This window comes from Nothoprocta perdicaria, unplaced genomic scaffold (genome assembly GCF_003342845.1).
Source record: "Nothoprocta perdicaria isolate Ctin4 unplaced genomic scaffold, notPer1 scaffold_125, whole genome shotgun sequence".
Classification (NCBI taxonomy): Eukaryota; Metazoa; Chordata; class Aves; order Tinamiformes; family Tinamidae; genus Nothoprocta; species Nothoprocta perdicaria.
In genome coordinates this window covers 662,435-685,414 of record NW_020454372.1, presented here as the reverse complement: position 1 = coordinate 685,414, position 22,980 = coordinate 662,435, and the positions used below count along the sequence as shown (strand labels likewise).

Sequence of the window (22,980 nt, the reverse complement as noted above, 5' to 3'; positions counted from 1 at the left end):
TTTCAGCTTGAAAAGGAAGTAGGGTCCTTTGAAAGGCACAGCTGTGATGCATTTTAGGGGCAAAATTATTATCACTAAAGCATTAAGTCCAAAACACTAAGACAGTATGATCACATATATAAATTGTCCTCATTCTCTGCTGTTTGCCAGTAGTACTGGTATGTTTTGCAGGTACTGATACTGGCAGTTTTAAAGTCTTAAAAGTCCCCATAAACTGTGTGCCAGCATCTTTTGATTTTTTTTACTGGCAGTACTGACCAGTACTTTTACTGAGTTTTGTAAGACCTCTATAATGTTCCTACATTTTTCCCACCATTGTTATATTTTACAGCACAATTTACAATATACAGAAAAAAAAGCATTTCCTTTGTAGATTGTCTCTGTTTCTGGGGGATGTTTTATTTTTAACTCAGTATTAGAGGTGGCCAAATGTAAAAGATTTAAGGAAAGAATAGCAGAAGTCATATTAACTTTATCACAACCGATGCGGTATCTGATTCTGGTGCCTTTGAAGCTTCTTCACTCTGAACCTGACTTTCATCAAGCTGACAAAAAAATGGTCATTTTGGGGCTCTTTTGTGTCCAGTGTTCAGCTTCTAAAAAAATAAGCACATTGTATGTTTAACATGCTAGAAATAAGATGTGAACGACAAGAACGGCAGGATTTAAAAGACAATTACAATGCACAGCTTGCTCAGTGCCCCTAAACACTGTCCTTCAAAGCTTTCGAGTATGGGTTTTGTTATTTATTGCTACTGTCAGAGAATGCTCATAATGTGACAAATGAAAGGTGAAGAACAATTAAGATGAATGGTAGGATATACCCTACCAGAAGAAATGCTTTTTAAACATTATTCCTTTGCACATTCTTTAGCTCCATTTGAAGTTCTAGAAAGCCTACTGAAACCAATACAATGTTTTCTAACAGATTCTCCCAAGCAGCGCTCCATTAGAAGGTGGTACAAAACTGACAGTCTGTGGATGGGACTTTGGATTCAGCAAAAATAATAGATTTGAATTAAAAAACACGGTAGTCCATATTGGAGGACAAGCTTGTGCACTGGAAGCAAAATCTAGCAACAAGAACAAGTAAGAAACTTGAAGTTCAAAGTTAGCCTTGTACAGATATTCTTTATGTGCTGTGAATTTTTAATGATATAAACAGTTGGTTATTAGTTTATTTTAATTAAGTTTTAATTCTTAATTTTCAGATAGAGAACAGGATAGAGAATAGAGCAAACTCAGGAGCAAAGCTCCACCTAGGAGAGGTGTATAAGACAGAAGAGTAGTAGCTTAAATGACTATTTAAGCTAAGATGACTGTCTAGTAGCAAAGCAATGTGTGAATCATGACCATGGCTATTCTCATTTGTAGCAGCAATAATGTCACTGTCTGAAAGCAGTGAGCTGTCTCCTAGCTGCTGCTCTGAGCAGTTATGATTCAAGCAAAATGACTTAAGGAGAACAGCTCATATATGAGACTGTATACATGTAATGTCAGTCATTGACACATTATAAACATCAATTTTGGTGATATTTAATTGTATTCAATACATTTTTTTTATGATGCATTTTTCCTTATCCTGCTTTTTCTTGCCAAAATTTGGCACTTAAGGAGCATTCCAAAAATCAAGTCAACCATTATATGAATAGGAGGTATTTGTTTTCTTTAGCATGCTTCTTTTTTCAGAAATACATTTGATACATCAAAATTATTTTCTCTGGCTAAGTATAAGCATTATAGTGTTTATATTTGGTATGATAATAGAAGATCACAGTTCTTTTAGCTGTTATTTTTGAAGTGCCCATGAGGCGCACAGATTGATGATATGTTTAGTATGGATCCTTCATTATTATGAGTTAATATGGTTCTATTTTATTACAAAATAACTGAGGCAGAAAAAAATAAAACACATTTTTTATTTTGTTTTTCAAAGGCTGGAGTGTACAGTTCCTGCTGCAAAAAACACAAGTTTTAACATATCCAGTAGTGTTTCTGTTGGACATGGGAAAACGTTGTTCAATACCTTTTCTTACGTGGTAAGCATTATCATTAGAATTTTAATATCTTTATATCAAACTTAGCTTCATTATTTATTAGGAGAAGATACAGAATAGGATCCCATGAGCCTAAACCTGTATGGTAATTCTATGTTCTTGCTTGCTTTACTATTACTTCATCAAAGTGCTAGCAACTGTATTAGAATTTTTCTTTTTCATGTTTTGAAAATATGGAAATGTAATTTAATAATCCACTGTTCTTCTTTTTATTCCCTCCAGAATCCTATAATAACAAGTATTTCTCCCACTTATGGCCCCAAGTCTGGTGGAACATTACTAACTTTAGCTGGAAAATATCTAAACAGTGGAAAATCTCAAAGGATTTTTGTGGGTGAGAAGCCATGCACCTTGAAAAGGTAAAGTGATCACAAGAACTGTTTCCTTCARTATCGAAAGAGCTTGATTAAATATCTTGTGCAAAAGGAAAAAAGAAAAAACAGTAAGAACCAGAGGGGTTCTTCTGTAGGAAAGTGGAGCAAGGGGAAGTGTCGCTGCTCTGGTATTGCCTCTAAACCAGAAGCAGTATCAATCTGGTTCTTTTCTTGGTGTGTGTAATATGTTTTGAAATTGGTGTGTGTAATATGTTTCAAAAATTAATTACTTAATTTCTATACTGGACTCAGCAAACATAGTAGCTCATTCAGGAATCCTTTACATGCTCTGTGTGGTCATAATTTGATTCTTACCTGAGTATAAATGTTAAACAATAAGCACAGATCCTCTGTTCAGCACACAGAGATGTTTGGGATTTGCTAGCCAGTTTCCCACAGCTCAAATCCTGCCTGGTCCTGCTCTTGGTTACGACAGGGTGACACGTCTCCTCACTGCCTGCCCTTCCGCAGGTGCAGAATGCATCCGAAGCGCAAGTGCATCCCCACTTGCCTCCTTCCTTGGGGTTTGCAATGCGGGGGAAAAGCCCGTGTTACAGATAGAGGAGTTACCCTTGGCAGCTGGGGCCCCAAACGCCAGTCCCTAWTCCCAGAGCTGCTCCCATCCTTGCTGGCTGGCAGCTCCCTTTGCTCTATACTGGGGCCGAGGTGGCCGGCCTGGGAGAAACTCCTTCCACTTGGCAAGGTGCAAACAACCCAGATAAGAAGAATCCTGAGCCTGAGCAGCATCCCCACTGCTTCTGCATCCTGCCRTGCTTATTTTGTTCTGTGTATGAGCAAACACCGTGGGACCCGATGACATTTTCCCGAGGGGGCCCATACGCAGGGCTGGGGCTCGCTGCAGGGCTGGCGTTTGGAAGGGAGAAGGTGCTTGCAGTGCTGAGCCCTTGCGTGTGCTTGCAGCGTGGCGGCGGGCTCGGCGCAGTGCTACACGCCGGCGCAGCGCATCCCGCAGCAGTACCGCGTGCGGCTGGCCATCGACGACGCCCTTCGAGACGCCCAGGGCCTTTTCACCTACAGAGAAGACCCCGTTGTTCTGAAAATCCACCCAGCCAAATCTTTCCTCAGGTGAGTAGMGGGTTTCCCGTGGGGATAGAAAAGCGGTGGGTGACGGAAGAGTGGCTGTGCTGCACGCCGAGCTACCAGAAGAAATTGCCTTTTTATCGCTATYTGCCGTAGCAATTGCTTCTATTATGATGGAGTTGCAGAGGGCAGATCATTTCCTTCCAGAGGTGAAGGCAAAGGGGGGAAGGGGCCCTCTGTATTTTACTTCATTTAACTCCTAGCTGCTGCTGAGTGTACCTGCAATGTCCTGCTGAGATCGACCTACTGTAGTGCTCAATGTGTCACTGCTCCCATGTCCGCRTGTTACACTGATTTGTGAGGAAAATCATTTAACATGACAAGGCAGCGGTACTCAGGAGAGCAAATGGATTTTAAAACAGCCTAAATCCAGCATACATAAATATTATGAATATATATGTACGGTCGTATATGCATGTGTGTGTTTTTAAGTGACATATTTATGATCTTATTACCTATAATCCAAACCATCTGCCTTTGCCAAAAAAATGTCAACAGTAAAAAAGACACYTTTTTCAGTACCAGTGAAAGCAAGAAGTTAAATAAGTTAGCAAATGCTGAGGACGAGTTTACGTCATCCTTTTAAAAGTACCCTTTTATATCCAACATGCCATATTTCTTTAATTTTTTATATTGTTGGTTGTTAATTCAAGTGTGAAATTTTTTTGGAAGAAAAATATCAGAAAAAAAAATCCCATTGTTCAGAGCAATGCATTTGGCATTCACCCAATTTTATCCCCAATTTTGCTTTTATATATCCATTTATTCTGAAATATTATTTGTAATTAGCTTATTAGGGAAGCGGTATCGTTATTCTACACTTTTTTAAAATTTATTTTTATTTTTTCCTAGTGGYGGGAGCACAATCACAGCTCAGGGAATCAACTTGAATTCCGTGTGCTTTCCTCAGATGGTGATTACTGTACCTACACTGGGAATGAACTTCTCTGTGGTGAGTCAGCCTTGGAGAAGACAATCTATTATCTTGTCATCTTTGCATCCAGAATGGCACAGAATTTTTGGCGAAAACACTTTGGTTTTGCCTGAAGCTTAGAGTCTTCCACAGACATTTTGCTATTTTCTTCGCAGCCTGTTTCACAGAACARGCGAAACTCAGCAATGAATTAGAAATCGTATTTTACCTGTTGGAGTCTATTCCAAGGAAAACAGGCTTTCACAGAATCAGATAACAATAAAAGAATTGAAATTCAATGAGTAAACAAAGAATAATGCAACATACACGTGCCAGATTTACCAGACGTGGCAAATTCAAGTGGAATATATGTAATAGGAACTGTATGTTGATGGTGACTGTGGCTAYAGAAAGAAGATGGAACAAACATCAAAGAGGAAAAGTATGATGCAAAATTGGAGCAAGTTTTATCTTAAAGAATTGCTTACTGTTAAATTACTTGTCAGGGCAAATCTTTTCTAACTTAGCAAAGTGCAGCAACTAAGTTTTAGGAAAGGCTTGAGCACTTGCTGCTGGGAATCTCTGAGTAAACATAGACTCACGGGACAGACAGGAAACTGCCAGACATCTCCTGCAATGTTTATAGGGCAAAGATGGCATTTATTGGCTCCTCGGGGCTGGAACTGCTTCAGCTTTTGCCTACACCTTTGTCTTGCACCTCTGACATTTCCTGTAAGGTCCGCTTAGTTTAACTGAAGCTAAATTTACCTACACTCCTTATAACATACTATGCTACTGCTCATGTGCTTAGCTAATTACTAATGATATTCATACACGGTTTCCTGTATTATTGAATTCTAAGCATTAGACTAAGGTCTGCTCAAAGCATTTAAATGGTATGTGTACAATTTTGCAGTCTTTTGTAGCTTCAAGGTCATAATATTCTTCACGATCTTATTTTTTATTACGAGTGGTGGGACCTGATTTTCAGATGGATCTGTTCATGGCTTGCAATTTAATGGGTACAGATTTTAATCTGAAAATCAGGGCCCTGCAGTCAGTTTTGGTGTTCAGTGTTACGGCTGGGCAACAAAACATTTTAGTGAAGTCAACCAAACACAGAATTTTTTATTAGATTATTAGATTTCAGCACTGCAGACATGGTACAAAACAATTACAAAGTGACAGATTATTGCTGAAAACAGCTCTCTAGATTGTGTTTTGTCTAGATTTTAGCTTTCTTTCAAAKATTTGTTTTGTTTTTTTGCCCAGGGAGAACATGCAGAATTGCTCCTCTTCAGGTGCTGATTGTTTGCTTAGCAAATGCCATGTCAGTGAATGCAGACAATATTTGGTACTTACTGGAATTCACAACTTAGAATTTGAATCTTATGAATACATATTAGAGAAAACCTAACAACATCATAGTTTTCAAATTCAGTGAAAACATTACATACAGAGGCTTCCTCAAGATTTTCACAGATGAGAAAGGATCTGAATTTTTAAAGAACTAAGTCTGCTGCTCAGAAATGGCTGAAACAATCAGTCAATGCAAACTGTAGAATTTTCTCTCTCTTACCAACTTCTTGCTCCCCAGATACTGGAGAGCAACCTTTCCTTCAAACAGTGATTTGCAGCCATCCTGCCTTTTAATTTGTTCTTGAAAAGTGACATGCCCGTAGATAACCAGAATTATCTTCCTAGTTGTTCTTTGTTTGCATTTCATAGTTCCTTGCAGTGTGCATGATATTTGCCAATACCCAAGAAGAGGCAAGTGTGACCCTYGGTTTCCAGAAGGATATTGGTCGCTATATTCCACAAAGATATCACTGTTGTTCTCACACCTGTAAGAATATGATCTGGTGTAAAAGCACCTGTACACATGTTCGTTCCCYCCCATGAAGGGATAGAATATACCCTTAAGTAGATTATTTTAAAAAATGACTTTATACTTTAACGCTGCCCAAGTAATATATTTGCTGGATTGAATCTAAATGCTTCTGACACTCAGTGGCTTTCCCTGCCTCTGTGGCAGCCSAGATCTACTTGCCATTTTTTCTGTCGTTAGTCTTGACCTCAGGCTTATTTCTCAAGGAAAATTATTTGCTCTGAGAGAGAAGAGGAGGATTCAATAGTGACAAAACAAGATTACACCATATTCCTGAAGCAATTGCTGGTGGAGGCTGCCCATGGTGCAGCGTTCCTCATCCAGCATTGGTGAGACTTGTGCCTAAATGCTAGGACATCCAAAAAGCAGGCTTTCTTCCCATCATTACAAAAATAAACAGTGATGAGAAACTATTGCTCTTTTCTCAATGCATATCCAGAGCAATGCAATGCTCAACCATTACATGAGCAAAGGAGACAAGAGGTTGGGGCCTGGACAGACCAAACCTAGATGAACAAAGCAATACAAAATGATTAAGTCCTGCAGCTGAAGTTACATACCCTTCTCGCCTGCTTAGTTTGTTTTGGGAGAGAAGAGTTAACTGAGTCATATTTTACTGTAATTTAAAGCTCTTTTTCATAGTTTTCTCTCACCAGCGTCATGCAAGAAGCTGCTTTTGTCAGCATTCAGAATCTCTGGCTCTTGGGAAAGCTGAGGCCAGCACTGAAGCACATCCTAGAGCATCAAAGGGAAGTACAGCTGGGAGGAGCACAAAGACTGGCCTGCTTCCCTGTGGCAGGACCAATTGTGCCCACACCATTGCCCAGCAGATATTTGTCTAGGGAGATTTACATGTTTTTAAAGCTTGTTGTGAAAGAATTTTCACAGCCTCCCTTAAGCTTTGGAGAGAGCTGCTCTACCTGCTTACCTAGTGGTTTGGAAAGATTTCTTTTTAATAATTAACCCAAATCCCAGCTGCTAATTAGCCATTTTGTTGTTTAACTTTCACTGGACTCAACAAACTGATCACCTAACCCTCCTGTTAATTTTACATCCTTGCACTAAGTTATGATTCAGCCTTTCTCATTTCCAGCTAAAACAAAACTCCCAATGTGTTATTTCCTAGAGATCTGCCCATTCTTCCTACTGCCTCCATGATCTTCTCCCRTTTGTCTAAACTGAAGTGATGTAAAAGAGCTGACCTCTTTTCCTGTCAGGTCTCAGTCCCCACGCCTCTAATTAGCAAGGTCAGGCTTAATTGGGGCACAGAGCCATGCAAGGGAGGGCTGCTCTCCCAAGCAGCGGGATCCCCAAGCAGGGATCTCATCAGGCTGACAAGCCTTGGAGGGGGTTGCTCTTCTTGGCCTCTTTTCTTCCCATCCTTATAAGAGAAGTTAATGGTAGAATGGGCAAAAGATGTTCTATGGAATGACTCCCCATGAAAAGTGTAGTTGCACTGAAACTGAAGATTTTGGGGCCAACATGCCAGTCTTGTATAGGACAAACGTTTAAACGGATCTTTTCAATTTTCTTGCTTCAAATTCAGCATTTCTGATTTTTAAGGTAAAAGTATCTTGCTTCTACTTTAACATTTTTAGTTCATATTACTTAAATTTCATTAGAATAATAATTTAATGCTGTGCACACATTAATTATATTTATATTGCATTCTGCGTTAGCACTAGCAAAATAATAGATTTTGCCTTATTAAAATTCAGTGGATCAAACATGAGTGAAACAAGATGCTCTAAAGTTACTGAACCGTATGTTTCAATATTTGCCATGTATTTCTTTTTAATTATTTTGTGAGTTCTTCTGACTTTATTTTCTGACATGAACAAAAAATATGAATTTAGGGAGTTCTGCATGAATTCTGCTTCCTGACAGCTCTTGATATTGCCTAAATATACACTCACCCTGTCAATTCCACTCACATGGGCAGTTCTTGTGTGTGGCACACAAGGGGGGAAGCAGCTCTTTCCATCTTTTCACTTTGTATTGTGCTTGTATTAAACCTTTGCACAACTTGGATTGGTATTTGAGTGCAAGTGCCTGTTTGCAAAATAAGTATTTTCTAATCTCTGATGTAAGTCCTGCTAAATGTCTTCTGTCCCCATASCACTTGAGGTCTTTGGAAGCCTATACTTTTCATTGACTCCAAAATTGCAAACAGGTGGTCATTTGGAGATCATTTGTTGCAACAATATTCTAACTATTAATTTGGATATATATTGCCATTGCTTAATGGGAATGCTTAATAGTCCCAAAATGTCCAAGGTTGCAAAATTAGGGAGAAGCACATTTTAAAATATATATGCTCCAACAACTGACCCTATAACTTTACAAGATCTCCTTCCACCAATTTTAAATTGTCTATTCAATGACATAGTCACATGAATAATCCTCAGTATTTTTTAACTCTTCAAATGTTGCAGTTGATTAATTACAGCCTTTACTGCTGTATGTTGAGAGATTTTTTAAATATATCAGTGTTCTTTCAAGATCTAAATTCTGCCAAAAATCCATACACATGATACCCACTAAACTGCTTCAGTTGATTAAATAATGATGAAAGAAAATCCCTAGAAATGGTGAATGGTGAGTGTGTGATTATGAAAGATTTTCCTGACTATGCCTCCAAAGGCACTCAGGGTCGGATCCTCTAGCTGAGTTGTCACAGTGACATAAAGCTGGCACAAAAGCCTAGCAAAGAGTTTGGGTCATGAAGAGGAACTGTGGGCCTTTCCTTTTGTGCTGAATCTGAACATCTCTGGACAGGAAAGGAGCGTTCTGGGTGGTGATCAGGGAAGGCCCATGCTGCTAACTCACCGCTACCACATACGGCCTGCACGGCAATTAATGCCATCTCTCGCACCACCTGCAGTGGTAGCAAAAGCCAATGAGTTCTCTGAGCAATCTTCAAGATACCCTGCTTTGTAACCAGATCTGAGTTTCTCACCCACATTGAAAACCCTTCTGAATGGGCTTTCCTCAGTAGTAACTGAATTCTTATATTTTTCTAGTGAGAAATCATTCCTTGGCAAAGATGCTTAGAAAGTCTCCCAGTCTGCCTTAGAGCTCATCCATCTTTCATTCCTCACAGGAACTCCAAAAGTTTAGACTTTTTATGAAAGGATTAATTGGCTCTTTTCTCCCATCTGACTGCTGCAGATCCTGTAACACACATCAAACTGCCCCAGTCTTATCTGGGTCAGCTGCTGGGGGACCTTTGGAGCTCAGAGATCCTCCCTCATACTTTTCCTGTTGTGCCAGATGAAAAAAAAAAATTGAATTGGGCACCGAAGTTCAGATTCTGTAGGTCAAGTTTGAATTAATTGCCTCAAGGGTCATATTTTACAAATGAAACAAGAATGCATACCTTTAAGTGATGAGTCATATGCATTGTGCAATGGACTATTATTCCCTATGGGGTATATTATTTATTTATGCTTGTGAAATGCTTCATAATTTTGACATCTTTTCTTACTTATTGTCTTCAGATGTAGATTATAGTAAAAAAAAAAGGAGTTCAGCTTTTAAAGTGAATGTATTTTAAAGCCTAATCAAATAAAAGTTAAAGGTGCTGGTTAATAGGCAGTATCTTAATTGAGTAGGCAATAGATTAAATTAGTTTTTTTCTCCTATGGATTCTCAATCCAATATTTCTTGAAAACTAAACCATCATATTCCTCAATTGCTAAAACCAATTTCAAGGTAAAAATGTCATGTCAAATCATGTACCAATAAGGGCATTGCAAATAAGATTTCTCTTGACCTTACCAATCAGTCACATTGCATCCCCTCCAAAGAGTAGTATTAGATTTTTATCATTGTCTGAGAGCATCCTCTTCAGAAACCAGCCTGATAAAGTAAACTATCTGATTCTAATAGATAGCCACAAACAAAGTTATGAATACCACTGCTATTCATTTAAGGGACATCACTACAGTAGATAAAACGTCTAATGAATTTACATTAATCAAATAAGTATAATGATTGCCTAAGACATACTTGGTTTTATGATTAAATATATTTTATGATCCCTTTTTAGAATCAACACAGTGTTATAGGTATCTTTACAWGAAAATTCATATAGTATTGAAAAATATGGCTTGATCATATATTAGACTAATGAGGCATCTTATTACTCTACTGATTCAAATGAATTTTTAGATCCATATTATATAGGAAAACTTAAGATATGATAAATGCCCTGTAACAAGACATTCAGAAGAGCAAGAAGAACAACAGTTCAATACTATGGTCTCGCCAAGGCAAATTCTGCTTTGCTTTGTGTCCCATGGACTGCCTTCTTGCCATGGGGGATGCTCAGACACTCCTTAATTTGTGCTAGGAGCCTAACAGGCTCTTCGTTTCAGGGGTGCACCCTCCACTAGCATCACAGAGAGCTGTGCCCATTTAGCTAAGCACAGACCTTGGCTCATAGCTCACAGATGACTGAACCTTGCAGTGGAACTCTAAAACTCTAATGTTCAGTTTCAGAGCCTTAAAAGTGCTTTTACTGGCAGATTTAAGACTTCCTTATATTATGTATGAAAGCATGATTTGCTGTGATGATTAGAAAAAGTGCTGATTTGGAGATAGATAATTTAATCCCACTTTTCAAGTTAATGTGACTGAATAGCAGATACAGCTCAAACCATTATGTTACTGATTTGAAATACGCAATACATTGAATCAATTTAGCTTATTAGAGACAAATGTAAACTATTTTCACAGCTCCTTCAGACAGCATTTTAAAATGAGAACCAATTTAATTTGAAAGTTCAAAGAAAACAAAAAATATTTTTGCCCTTTTGAGATGCACAAAGATTTTCAATTCAAGCACTATTAGTTTTCCATGGAAAGAAAAATGGGAGCTAGCTAGAAGCTAAGCCCTATTCTTATTGTGCAACATGTCAACCACTCTATTAAAAAATAAAATAAAATAAAATAAAATAAAATAAAATAAAATAAAATAAAATAAAATAAAATAAAATAAAATAAAATAAAATAAAATAANAAAATAAAATAAAATAAAATAAAATAAAATAAAATAAAATAAAATAAAATAAAATAAAATAAAATAAAATAAAATAAAATAAAATAACTATTGTAAGGGATTTGCAGTATACAGGTAACTACTTAGAGAAAGTTTATAGAGAAGTGCTTTTCTGGAATTGAAGCAACTTGATTTGGACCAGAAGTCCTTCAGCCATGTCCACTGTAAGCCGCATAAAGAGGAGGTACATTACGGGAGCGCAGAACAAAAATAAAAAAAACTGAGCTGCTCTGCCATTCTTGTGATGCTGCACCCACCATTCCTCCCATGTGTGTTTGTAGATGTGTCGTTAACTTCTGTAGTCAAAATTAGCTGTTCAGAAACCTTTGTAGTGAGCAGAAAGAAGCAGACACTCCTAGAGCACCATGAATCTAATCAAGGCTGAAGTCTGAAACAGGTTTCCCTCTTTCAACTACAAAGAGAGTTTAGACAACTAGCTCAGATACAGATGTCCAAACTTAGATTGAATTAATTCTTTCTTATAGAATTCATTATAATTCTTATAGAAATACAGACTTACAGAATTAGAATCTTATAGGATTCATATTATCTGAAGTCTAAACTTTGGATTAGGCTGCCTGTAAATCTCAGCTGACCTTGCTGCTTGCAGCACAGAAAKACATTTAGGTCTGTTTTCTTTGTCTCATGCATCCTTGACCCAAGGCCAGATGGATAGATGGAGGCAGCCTGCCTAGACACTGCATACAGGCTCCCAGCCTTACAGCAGGTCCCAGCAGGTCTTCTGGAGGGTGAGAGGTGCTGGAACACTGCTTGGTACGGGGCAGGCTCTGGCAGAGGGTGAAGGTGAAGTGAGGGGCAAACTTGGCTGTATGCTGGTTGAACCTAAGAGATATAGGGTAGAGGATATAATGCAGCAAATACCCAAGATGTGCATATGTTGCATCAGTATACGTAAGCACTGTGCCACGTGCCTGGAACTTACGTGCGTGTTTTCAAAAAGAAGACACTCTTTCCTGAGCGTCCATGGCCCAACGTCCCAGAGTGACTTTGACTTCAAGGTGTTGTTTTKCCTGTAGATTCTGTTTCCATTCCTGGAAACATACTGGATTAGCTACTTTGTGGGTAAATGGTGTTTTTCTTTTGTTTGCCTCTATTTTTAGTTAGATTCATTAGCCCTAGTTTTCACTTATCCTTTGATCCTTTGCTATTGCCTTGRTAGTATGAAGAGAAGAGAAATGCACGTGGCAGTCACTCTGACATAGGCTGAATTGTGRCTGCTTTGTGTCACAGTATAGGCCAGCCAAAGGATAGTATCCTGATGGTCCTTGGCTTTGGAAATAATTTTCCATGAATTATCTGCAAAATATTTACTTTAAAGCTGCTGTGAACAATCAGGCCAGGAAGCTTGTTTACTAGAACATTTCCTCAACAAGAGTGCAAACACCATTGACATGAAGTTTTTACACTTTTCTTCCAGCTCTAAATAAACGTTGTGTAGCACTGATGGGGATTTTGCTTTGGTTGAAGAAGAATAAGACCTCTGGTGTTTATTTTCTCATAATGTGTGTATTGTTAAAGAACAACTATATTCATCGGTTACTTCCCATGCACACTCTCACTCATTTACCTCTTTCTTTCTCTTATAGGCATGTAGCCACCGCTCTAGCTCAGAAATAATCTGCTGTACAACTCCTTCATTGAAAGCCTTCAATCTCCATCCACCCTTTGTAACCAAAGTGTTCTTTATTTTTGATGGTGTAAGCTCCTTGTACTTCGATTTTGATTATGTAAATAATCCTGTATTTAAGCATTTTGAAAAGCCAGTGTTCATCTCAAGAGGCAACCGGAACGTTCTGGAAATTAAGGTAAGAAATGCTGAAGTATATTTTTAAATCATTTTTCTTCTAATTTACTCTACATCAATTAACTAGAAATAGGAATATTTGTAAATGCACTRAAAGCTACCTTAGCAAATAGTCTGTGAAGCACCCATCTACAGTCAAACACTTAAGCATAGGCTGGAACGGACTTTTTTGAAAGAATGAAGACATATAAAGGAAACCTCGTGGTAACAGAGGCAGAAAAAGAGATAGAGAGCACTGTGTTAAATAACATATCCTGCTGAGGCCCCAGTTGTCATGACTTAAAGATGAAGAGCTGAAATCGAAGATTTATCAGGGCAGCTCTTGGCATCAGCTGGTAGCAAAGAGAGGCTTCTTCCTTCTTGCACAAGTCAATGTGGGGACTATGATGCTCCAGCTTTTATCTAACTAGTACAAACTGCTTCATCAGTTTAGGATTAAACATGGCCAACAGCCTGGAATCCGAAATATGTAGTCTGCATGAGTCCTCCATCTCTTTCTGTCATATTTTTTGTGTCCCTTTGCATGCAAGAAGTGGAATTGCTTTTCAAAAGTGGCCCAACAGCTTAGGCTCTCTAGAGCAGGGTGAAATTCTGGTCTGTGCACAAAGTCACTCAAGAGGATCAGTGACCACTGTAGCCTAAAAACTTATGGATCCATGAAAAATGCAAAGCTGATGCTGAGTGCTCATTAAAAGAGCACTGAGAATAACCTACACAGCACAGAGAAACATCTTGCARAAATGGAGGGCCTTTGCAGGCACAKTCTATTTGTATAAAAGTGTACAAAGGAAAGTAAATGAATTTTGCAAAAGARTGATTTTCTGAAATTTACTGCTGCTTTGGTTTAGATTATACAGTACAAAAAGTATATATACACATATTCATAATTTATAGTGAATATTCATGTCAATTTTTTATGCATGTGTAATTCATGCAGAATGTTTATAATTTCTATAGAGTATAATATATAGAAAAAAAGTATTTACAGAAGAAAATCAGCCTTAAACCTGGGGTCATGTTACTGCTGCTCCATACAGACCTGTAAGCCAAAAGTCTTTTACTCTGAGTGATAAAATTTGGAAGTCCTGAGATCTTTGACCCCAAGATGGTCCAGAGGGTCAGCTCCTGAAGTTACTAGAAAATCAGACAGGGTTCCCTCAGAGCTTCCCTCTGTCGGTTATGCTGACTTTCAGTCAAACTCCCTGAAAATTGTACTGCTTCCACAAATGTTTTTGTCAAATTTCGAAGAATAATTAATCGGATATTTTTTCCTCTTGCTTGAAACTCCTTGTTCCACAATCATTCCTTTCTCAAAGGAAGACTCCTTCCTCAAAGTYAGAAATAAGGAAATTCATAAGAATTATAGATTGGAGGGAGTCTCTGATGGTCAGTGTAGGTTAACCCCCTCACTTAAAGCAGAGCTAACTTAAAGATTAGGTCAAGCTGCTTATGGCCTTGTCCAGATGACCTTGGAAATTCTCCAAGGATTAAGATTTCCTGATTTGAACAAATTCAGCYCCCATCCTGTCATTATGCATCATGTGCTTCAGCTCCTGACCCATCTCAGCGGGACTCTGATGTCCCTGATGCCCTYGTTTCCAGTTTGTAATCATCTCAACTGTAGGGACCTCAAAACTTGACACAGTACACCAAATTTGGCCTCAGAAGTGCTGAAGAGAGGACAATAATCACCTCCTTCAAGCTGCTGKCAATGCTGTTGCTCATGCATGTGGTTGGCCTTCCTCACCCCCATGGCACACTGTTGCCTCATTTTACCTTATAGTTCCCATGACCCCTAAATCCTTTTCTACAGAGTTATTTTCTACTCTGCTCTCCCCAGCCTGTGCTGTGGCATGGGATTATTCTATCTCAAGTTTGCCCAACTTTGTTTACAATCAACTTTGTTGATTGTTCTTGATTGCCCAACTTTGCAATTGGCTTTGTTGAGGTTATGAGGCTCTGATGTCCCTCTCCTCTAGCTTATCATGGTCCCTCTAAACATTAGGCATACTTTCCAGCGTATCAGTCTTTTCCACAATAAGATGTCATCTGAAAATCTGATGACCATACTTTCTATCCCATCATCCAGTCTGTTGATGAAGATTTTAAACAGTATTGGTTCCAATATCAGAACTTGAGGAATGCCACTTCTTAGACTTCTACCCCTTTAACTAATGACTCAAATATTTTTTGACTACCTTACTGTCCACCCCTTCAGTCCATATCATTGCAGTTTGTCTTCAAAGATGCTAAGACAGACTGTGTTGCAGGCCTTGCTAACATCAAGGTAAATGTTGTCCACTGCTCTGCCCTCATCTACAGAGCCAATCTTCTCATCATAAAAGGCAATCACGCTGTTTGGGCAAAATTTACCCATAGGAAACCTGTGTTGAATGTTCCCAATCACTTTCTTATCCTTCATGTGCCTGGAAATGGTTTTCATAAGAGCTTTCTTCATAACCTTCCCAAGGGAATGGGAAGCGTGAGGTCAAAAATTAAGTGGTTTCCAATCACTCATCTTTCTTCTAGGCCTTTTATTCACCATTAAGGAGATATTGCTAGTGCCATGTATTTATGTGAAACAACACAGTTGAGAAGAAGCCATTCAGATGGCACAGTCTGGCTGAGGACCATCCCACTGAAGACTTACCATAGTAATAACTTTGTAGCTTTGGTGTCACTTGTAGTCATGGCACCCATGGCAGATGTCTACCCAAGCGCTGATTATTTCCTGGCAACCWACTGGAGAATGACATTAGCGAAAGCTGGTCTCTTAGAACAAAGCATGAACAAGCACCAATTTAATGTCTTCTTCTAAATAGAATTAATTATAGTGGATGCTTCTATCAAAACAGTGTGGCAACTTTCAGAAATTATATTCGTAGCCAAAAGATCATTACAAGCCATATTGGCAACACTTTCCCCTGACCCCATACAAAAACATATGCACACAAGTTTACATGCCTCATGGTCATATTCTGTGCAGTAATTAAGCAAGACCAGCATGAAATTAAATGGCAACTTGCTTCAGTGAACAAACTGTTCTACCAAACCAAAGTTCTTTTATCTTTCCCTTAATTAGTTTTAGAGGGGTGGAAGGAGCTTTTATCACAAGTTTTTCAATCAAACTAATCTAGTGTGACATATTTGGCTACATTAAATGACAGTAGGTACTGATTGAAAGGTTCTGTTTGGTTTTGCCTGATGACCACAACATGTTTTTATAAGAAAATGTTACACAAAAAAACATTAGGTCTTCTATCTAAAACACAGTCAGGGCACTGTGTGCCAGGAATGCCAGTCTCTCTTGTCTTCAGTGACATCCTTGTTGTCTTCCACACTATCGAGTCTGTSAAGGTCCCACATCATCACTGTCTTCCTTTGCCAAGTATGTGACTCTTTGAAGTCTCTCAGTGCCCACCATACCCCAGTCAGAGGGGTCACAGCAGTGACTTGCTGCACTTTCCTGCTCCAGCACCACAAAGACACCACTTCAGAAGTACTCTCATCCCCTGCCAACTTTGGAAGCACTCAGGGTATGAGAAATTCTAGTGTTTCACAGTTACGGACAACCAAACACCGACAACTCAGTCTGCTCAAGGGAACGTATTCCTTGTATCTCATAGGAGCCTGTGACCAGTACCTGTAAACTGACACACTAATAGCCCAATTGCTGTCCTAGATTTTCCCATCCTAAATGAAGAAAAATGAGTAGCCTCTAACCTCAATCTGCCCATAATATTCCCAAATTACAAAAGAAATAGATAGTGTGCCCATAGGACAACATTGTTTTTTGAATTCTTCTGTACTCAGAAAGCTGAAATATTATTTCCACAATACACACACCTGGCAACAGATGTTCTGTCTTCCTGGAAGTACCACCATGGTGTCTGCTACAGCCTAGGATATTCACAGAGAAACTCATGGACAAGTCTCCTTTAGAGCCTCAGTCCAGCCACTTCACATAATTGGGAACTTTCACTGCAGCTTAGGTCGAAGAAAACAGTCTGTTCTTTAGTATGACAAGTGATGATATGCTTCAGGGACAGGATTACCCGTATCAGAAACACTTGGCGGCCTCTMCTTGCAGTGAGGGTGCTTGTCTTACCCTACTGTGACCATCGCTTTGGAGGCTCTTGAAAATGCCCTTCAATGCCTTCTTGGTGCAAAACAGCTCTTTGAAGTGTAGCAGCATCTGTCAGTTTTTGGGACTGTGCACCAAGCTGACTGCCTGACTCTCTCAGAAGCTGCAGCAGCTCTTCCAGCTTCTTCCTTCTGTGAGTCAGAAAGGAGGTCATTACTCCTGTTTTGTCTTTTTCCTTTTTCTTCTGTGGAGTAACCCTCTGCTTTGCAAAGGTAACATACTGCTGGTGGTGTCCCACCACTAGCATAAACTCTTTTTACGTTATCCATGGACTGTTTCCAGTCATTTCCTAAGCGGAGATCCAACTGTATCCCCTACTTTGTCTGATCAGTGGTTGTACATCAGTTGTTTGCACGCCAAACCAGTACTAAATTTCTGTACATTCTTCAAGCAGAAACCTAGATATGAATCTCTACTTGAATTAAATATATTTATAAATATAAATCCTTTCACTAGAGAACTAAGTTATTCCATGTTACACAGTCACATTTGGATCTTCACTGTTCTGTGACATACCGGTCCCAAAACTAAAAGACAAGACGTAAACATATTAAGCTGGATGAGACAAGTCTATTTCTAAAGCAGAAAAACACATTCTTTATAAAATAATCTTAAGGAACTCTCCTTGTCTATTTATAAATGATTCTTTTTTTTCATCTTTTCCACATTACATAGAAAAACATTTACCTTAGCATCTGGGCCCAGACAGTGCCATAGAGAAACCCTAACAGTGGTGAGCAAACTAAAGTGGAGGCTCTATAGCTGCTGTAACCCCTCATTCTTTCCAGATTAATCTCTTCAGACATCTCAGAAATTCTCTTTCCCATATTATCTTTCTATAGGCCCAAATTATCTTTCTATAGCTACTCAGACTAGCAGTTAGTACTCCAACTTGTATGCAAGGGATTCTTCTCAGTAAGTGGAGTATGTAAAATGTATTTGAAAATTGTTTCCCAATTGTCACAATAATTAATTTCCACCTGTTCTTAGAACCAGAGACAAATGCTATTCATAGGGGACCCCACTAAGAGAGTTTTGAAAGTATGTAATATTAATTTGTAAAATTAATATGAATGGTAATATTATTAATGTTAATAACTAAAATGTGTGATCCTCACTGTAACTGGTTAAAGACCAGCTTATAATGACAGAATGTTTTTTTTTTCCTTTGAGAAAGCATCGCTTTGGTGGAAAAAAAWATCTAAGGTTTGCTGTAGAAGGAGAAAGACATTCACCCATAGTTCCCCGAGTAACATATTTATCTTGGAGATGGGAGACACAAATTCAAATTTTTGAAGATACGTGTTTCAAAGGAAAGTTTTGAACGTGACTGTCTCTCAGTTTTCAGTAAATCCTCTTACTAATAAGTAAGAGTAGATCACTCACATGCTCTCTTACCCATTGACTATTTACTTAATGTTAAACAGAGTGGCTCCAAGAAGAGAGAACAGGGCGGACAACACAGACTTTGTTGACCGGTGATTAAAAGTGGCTCCGCTGGGATGCAGGTTTGCTAGGGTCGTGATAGGACATTAAACGGGCTCTCCCGTGTTTTTATGCACATTTTCCCAGGGCTCAGTTTAATTCTGCAGCAAACCTAAAATGTATTCCAAAGTAACAATTTTCGCTTGAAAAGGGATTCTTGTTTGCTTTTCAGCACACAAGGCCTCATGGCCGTGTCAGGCGTTACGTGTTCATCTGTCCTCCCTTCTCATGAAAAGCTCCCAGATCAAGAGCACATAAGGAGCCTGTAGCACTCTGGCACCATCACTCCCCTTCCTCCCTTCTTTCTTTCCTCCCAGCTTAATATGCTCGCTCTTTCATCTTATCTTGCGCGGGACTGTACACTCCTGAGGGCAGAACCACAGCTCCTACAACACTGATACATCCCTGGCACAAACGATCCTGAACTTGGCCTTTGGGCTCTACTCACACTCTAATAATATTTCATCCAAGCCTGCAATGTGAAGGCAGGTCTCTAAGTAAGCAGCGCCCTCCTAACACTGTCACYATTACAAGAGCATCTTCCTCTTGGATCTGTACAACATGATTCCACTTAACAGATCTGTCCATTTTTACGTTTACAGTTCACTTGTTCTCTTTCGAAAGCTTCTCTCCCTTCACCACAAACACTTGCAAAACAAAAATGTTTGAGGTGTCTCTGGATAGCATATGCTAGTTCTGTACAAACTGCAGGGTTGTGTAATGCTTCCTTTCTCATGCAAATTATGCAAAAAATTAAACAAAATCAACAGAATTTATTCCTTGGAAATCTACAGTTTTAGAAGACTTTAGGGACTGTATGGATGCTAATGAGTGTTAGCGACAGCAGACTTTATCCTTAAAAGTTATAATCCCCTCCGACCTTTCTGTCAAACTTCCATTTAAAAGAATAAATAAAAGAATATTCATATTGACGGGGCAACATAATTTTCGGTTATTTCTTGTCTTATTTCACAACTGTTTTTCCATTAAGATAATRTTTTCCAAGGTAATAAAAGGACTTCTCCTTAACTTTTATGAGATGGTTATGTAATGTAAAATTGATTTTTTTTTCCAAGGGAAATTATATTGATTCAGAAGCTGTTAAAGGAGAGGTGCTAAAAGTTGGAAATAAAAGCTGTGAAAACCTCCTCTTGCAGTCAGAATCAATTCTGTGTACGGTTCCAAGAGATCTGCTGAAATCCAACAGGGAGCTAAATATAGAGGTGAGGTGACTACTCTGCACTGTGATATTAAGGTGATTTTTAGTATCAGTCCCAGTGTCACTATGGAGCCCACAAACCTTAAATATAAGCCTAAACCTAAGTTTACATGGATTTTAATATCCTTGTTCATTTGAGATTGATATTCAAAATAATACTAATTATTAACATTATTAATTAATTTTTAATATTGTTGTTGTGATTGTTGTTGTTGTCATCTGTTTGTATGGAGACTTTTTGGATTCTTAAGCACAGAGTAGAACCTACACTAAGCACAGAAATAAAAAGATATTACTTAATCCAAATACAAGAGGCAACATATGGGAAGAATGTGAACTATAATGAGTTAGCTTTGCTTTGAGCTCACAGCTCCTTTTTTCAGAAAAAAAACATATCCGCTGAGGTTCTGATCCTTTCTGATCCTCCTCTTTTTTTTTTTTTTTTTTTTTTTGCACAGATATGTAGGCCAAATTTATGAGATATTGTATCTGTTCCCCTAGATGTGACTTCCGTAGTCATTCAGAATGCTCCTGTAGATTAAGTGGTAGACAATTTTGACTAACCAATTCACAAAATAGAKTAAGTGGTAGACAACTTTGACTAAACAATTCCTAATATATGACAGAAGTCTTTCAAAATCTTTACATATATACATACAAGAATATATATACATATATATACATACAAGAATAGAAAACCACAGAAGGTTGAAATTTTTGTTTTTTATGTTTATGCCAAGTTTGCTGATTACAGACTCTGAATGTGCAATATTGGTAATTTTGCCAGACATCTAAGCGTGAGTCTGTGTAATGATTTTTGGTTCAGATTGTAAACTCTTTGGAGCAGAGACCGTCTTTCTTTTCTGAATCTTTATGACACTCATCTCAGTAGGATCCTGGGCCATAAATGGCCTTTCTATGTGCTGCTGCAGTCTAACGAAATAATAACAACCTATTAACTTTATCCACACAATAGATATTATTTTAATAATTTATGTAAAATAGACTTAATTTGTTCTAAGTAGTACAAATTCCATTTCTTGGATGTATAACTATAAAATTAGACTTAGCCCTGTACATCTCCTTATGGCAAATCTGTTTCCCAAATCCCTAAAACATAGTTTCATATAATATTTGTGCATGCATTATATTTATCCCTGCTCATATTTTTAAATAGGCATGTGGGAGTGGAACTTTATTGAATTGCTATTGCCTTAACCTCTAAGAAGGAGATATGGATGACTATTTCATACAATAAGAGAGAATAAAGGGGTTAAACAAGGTTTCTGCTTGTTTACTGGCAAAGAGACTCAGAAAGTGCAGGCTGCCCAGCGAGGAAGAAAATTTGCTCTTTTGACGGGCAAATCCATCATTACAGTACCCAAAGGAATGAATTCCACAGAAAGAAGAGGAGAGATGGCCAAAAGCATTCCGGCTGACTGGGCCGGCCCACGTGGCCCGAAAGAGCCTTTCCCCGTTAGCCGCTCCGGGTTTGCTTCGCTGTTGGTTTTGGGGCACTTTCGTTGTGTTTTGTTCCTTTAAGCTGTGGACAAGCGAGCGCCTGGCAAGGGACGGCGTCACATGGGCCTGGGAACCCAAACGCAGGCACGCTGTCCGCAGAAAGGGAGCTTGGCATGGCAGCCTGTTTATGCCAAACGGGCGCACGTTAAAAACATTTGGGCTGCTTGCTAGGCAAAGCCTCAGCCCCACTTTGCTTGCGTGATTTGAGTAGAAGGTTTTTATTTAGCCCTGGGAATTAGCAGCCCGGTGGCAGCAGGACCCTGGTGTCCAACGCGCGTGCGAGGGGGTGCTGTGAGCAGGGAGTACATGTGTGTGGCTGTGTCAGCACCAGGGCTCCTGAAAGCCTGTAGTGTCTCAGTTGAAGGTAGATCTGATTTCACATGCAGCAATAAAAACATTGCTCCACGCCARGTTTTGTCTCCCAATGGAGCATTTAGAAATCAAGATTTAACTCACATGGGGCATTTCCAGCCCATTCTTTAGTGCTAAGAGTGTAATTCTTATTTGCCCTTTAAAACCTTCATGATATCTACTTTTTCTTCATTTTTTTCYAGTGGAAGCAAGAGGTTTTGTCAACGGTTATTGGAAAAGTGCTGATTCGGCAAGATCAGAACTTCGCGGGACTGATTGCTGGAGCTGTTTCAACATCAGTTTTAATTTTGGTCTGTTTGGTGGTTTTCCTCTGGAGGAGGAAGAAGCAACAAATTAAAGGTCCATCATAGTCAATTCCATCAAATAATTCAGTTATTATAKTTTGTAGTGTAAAAACTTATCTTAATTCATGCTGTGCTGAAATTGCATGCAACACTCTTCTGCAGTCTGTTAGCCTAAATTTCACAATCTGGTCCAATTTTTAGTTACATTTCAGCAGCTTTGACTGCTGCCTGAGCTGTGTGAAGGGCCACAGTATATATAAATGAGGAAGTAGGAGGAACTCTGAACCAGAAAGTTAATGGCTTCTCTTCCCCAACCAGCCTTGGAAGAGGGAATTAGTAAAATGATGAAGCTGGAACCAAACATTTCTCAGCTTCATCCAGTGGCTCCACAGTCCTTTGGGCTGTAGCTGGACTATGCAAGACGCAGACCCTGTGATGCACCCATCTCATGCTCCCTCTGGCCCCATGTCTGGCTTTCCTCCACACAGGAACCATGCACCAAGCAAGGAAGAAGGAGGAGAGGAACTAGCATAAAACCAGTTCTTTTACAAAGTGGTATCATGTTCAGGTCATCAACCTGGCTCTGGAAGCTTTGAAGCTTTCTTTTATCTTGCCACACAGCCATAGCCCAGCAGCTTGGATAGGGCTTTACCATGAGTTACAGCAAATCTCATGCTGTTTAAATCAGTAAAGCTCGGATTTTGTGCATGTCTATCTTAGCAACTCCCCAAACTT

General features: G+C 39.0%; 1 protein-coding gene across 1 annotated transcript in view; it reads left to right on the top strand.

The window, feature by feature from the left end:
- Positions 1-22,980, top strand: part of MET (MET proto-oncogene, receptor tyrosine kinase) — a 65,055-nt gene that overhangs the window by 30,711 nt on the left and 11,364 nt on the right. The window contains exons 5-12 of the mRNA XM_026033229.1: positions 929-1,089; positions 1,937-2,039; positions 2,280-2,416; positions 3,353-3,517; positions 4,385-4,484; positions 13,003-13,221; positions 19,926-20,072; positions 22,144-22,300. Coding sequence (XP_025889014.1) covers positions 929-1,089; positions 1,937-2,039; positions 2,280-2,416; positions 3,353-3,517; positions 4,385-4,484; positions 13,003-13,221; positions 19,926-20,072; positions 22,144-22,300 — 1,189 coding nt within the window. The remainder of the gene's footprint in view (positions 1-928; positions 1,090-1,936; positions 2,040-2,279; positions 2,417-3,352; positions 3,518-4,384; positions 4,485-13,002; positions 13,222-19,925; positions 20,073-22,143; positions 22,301-22,980) is intronic.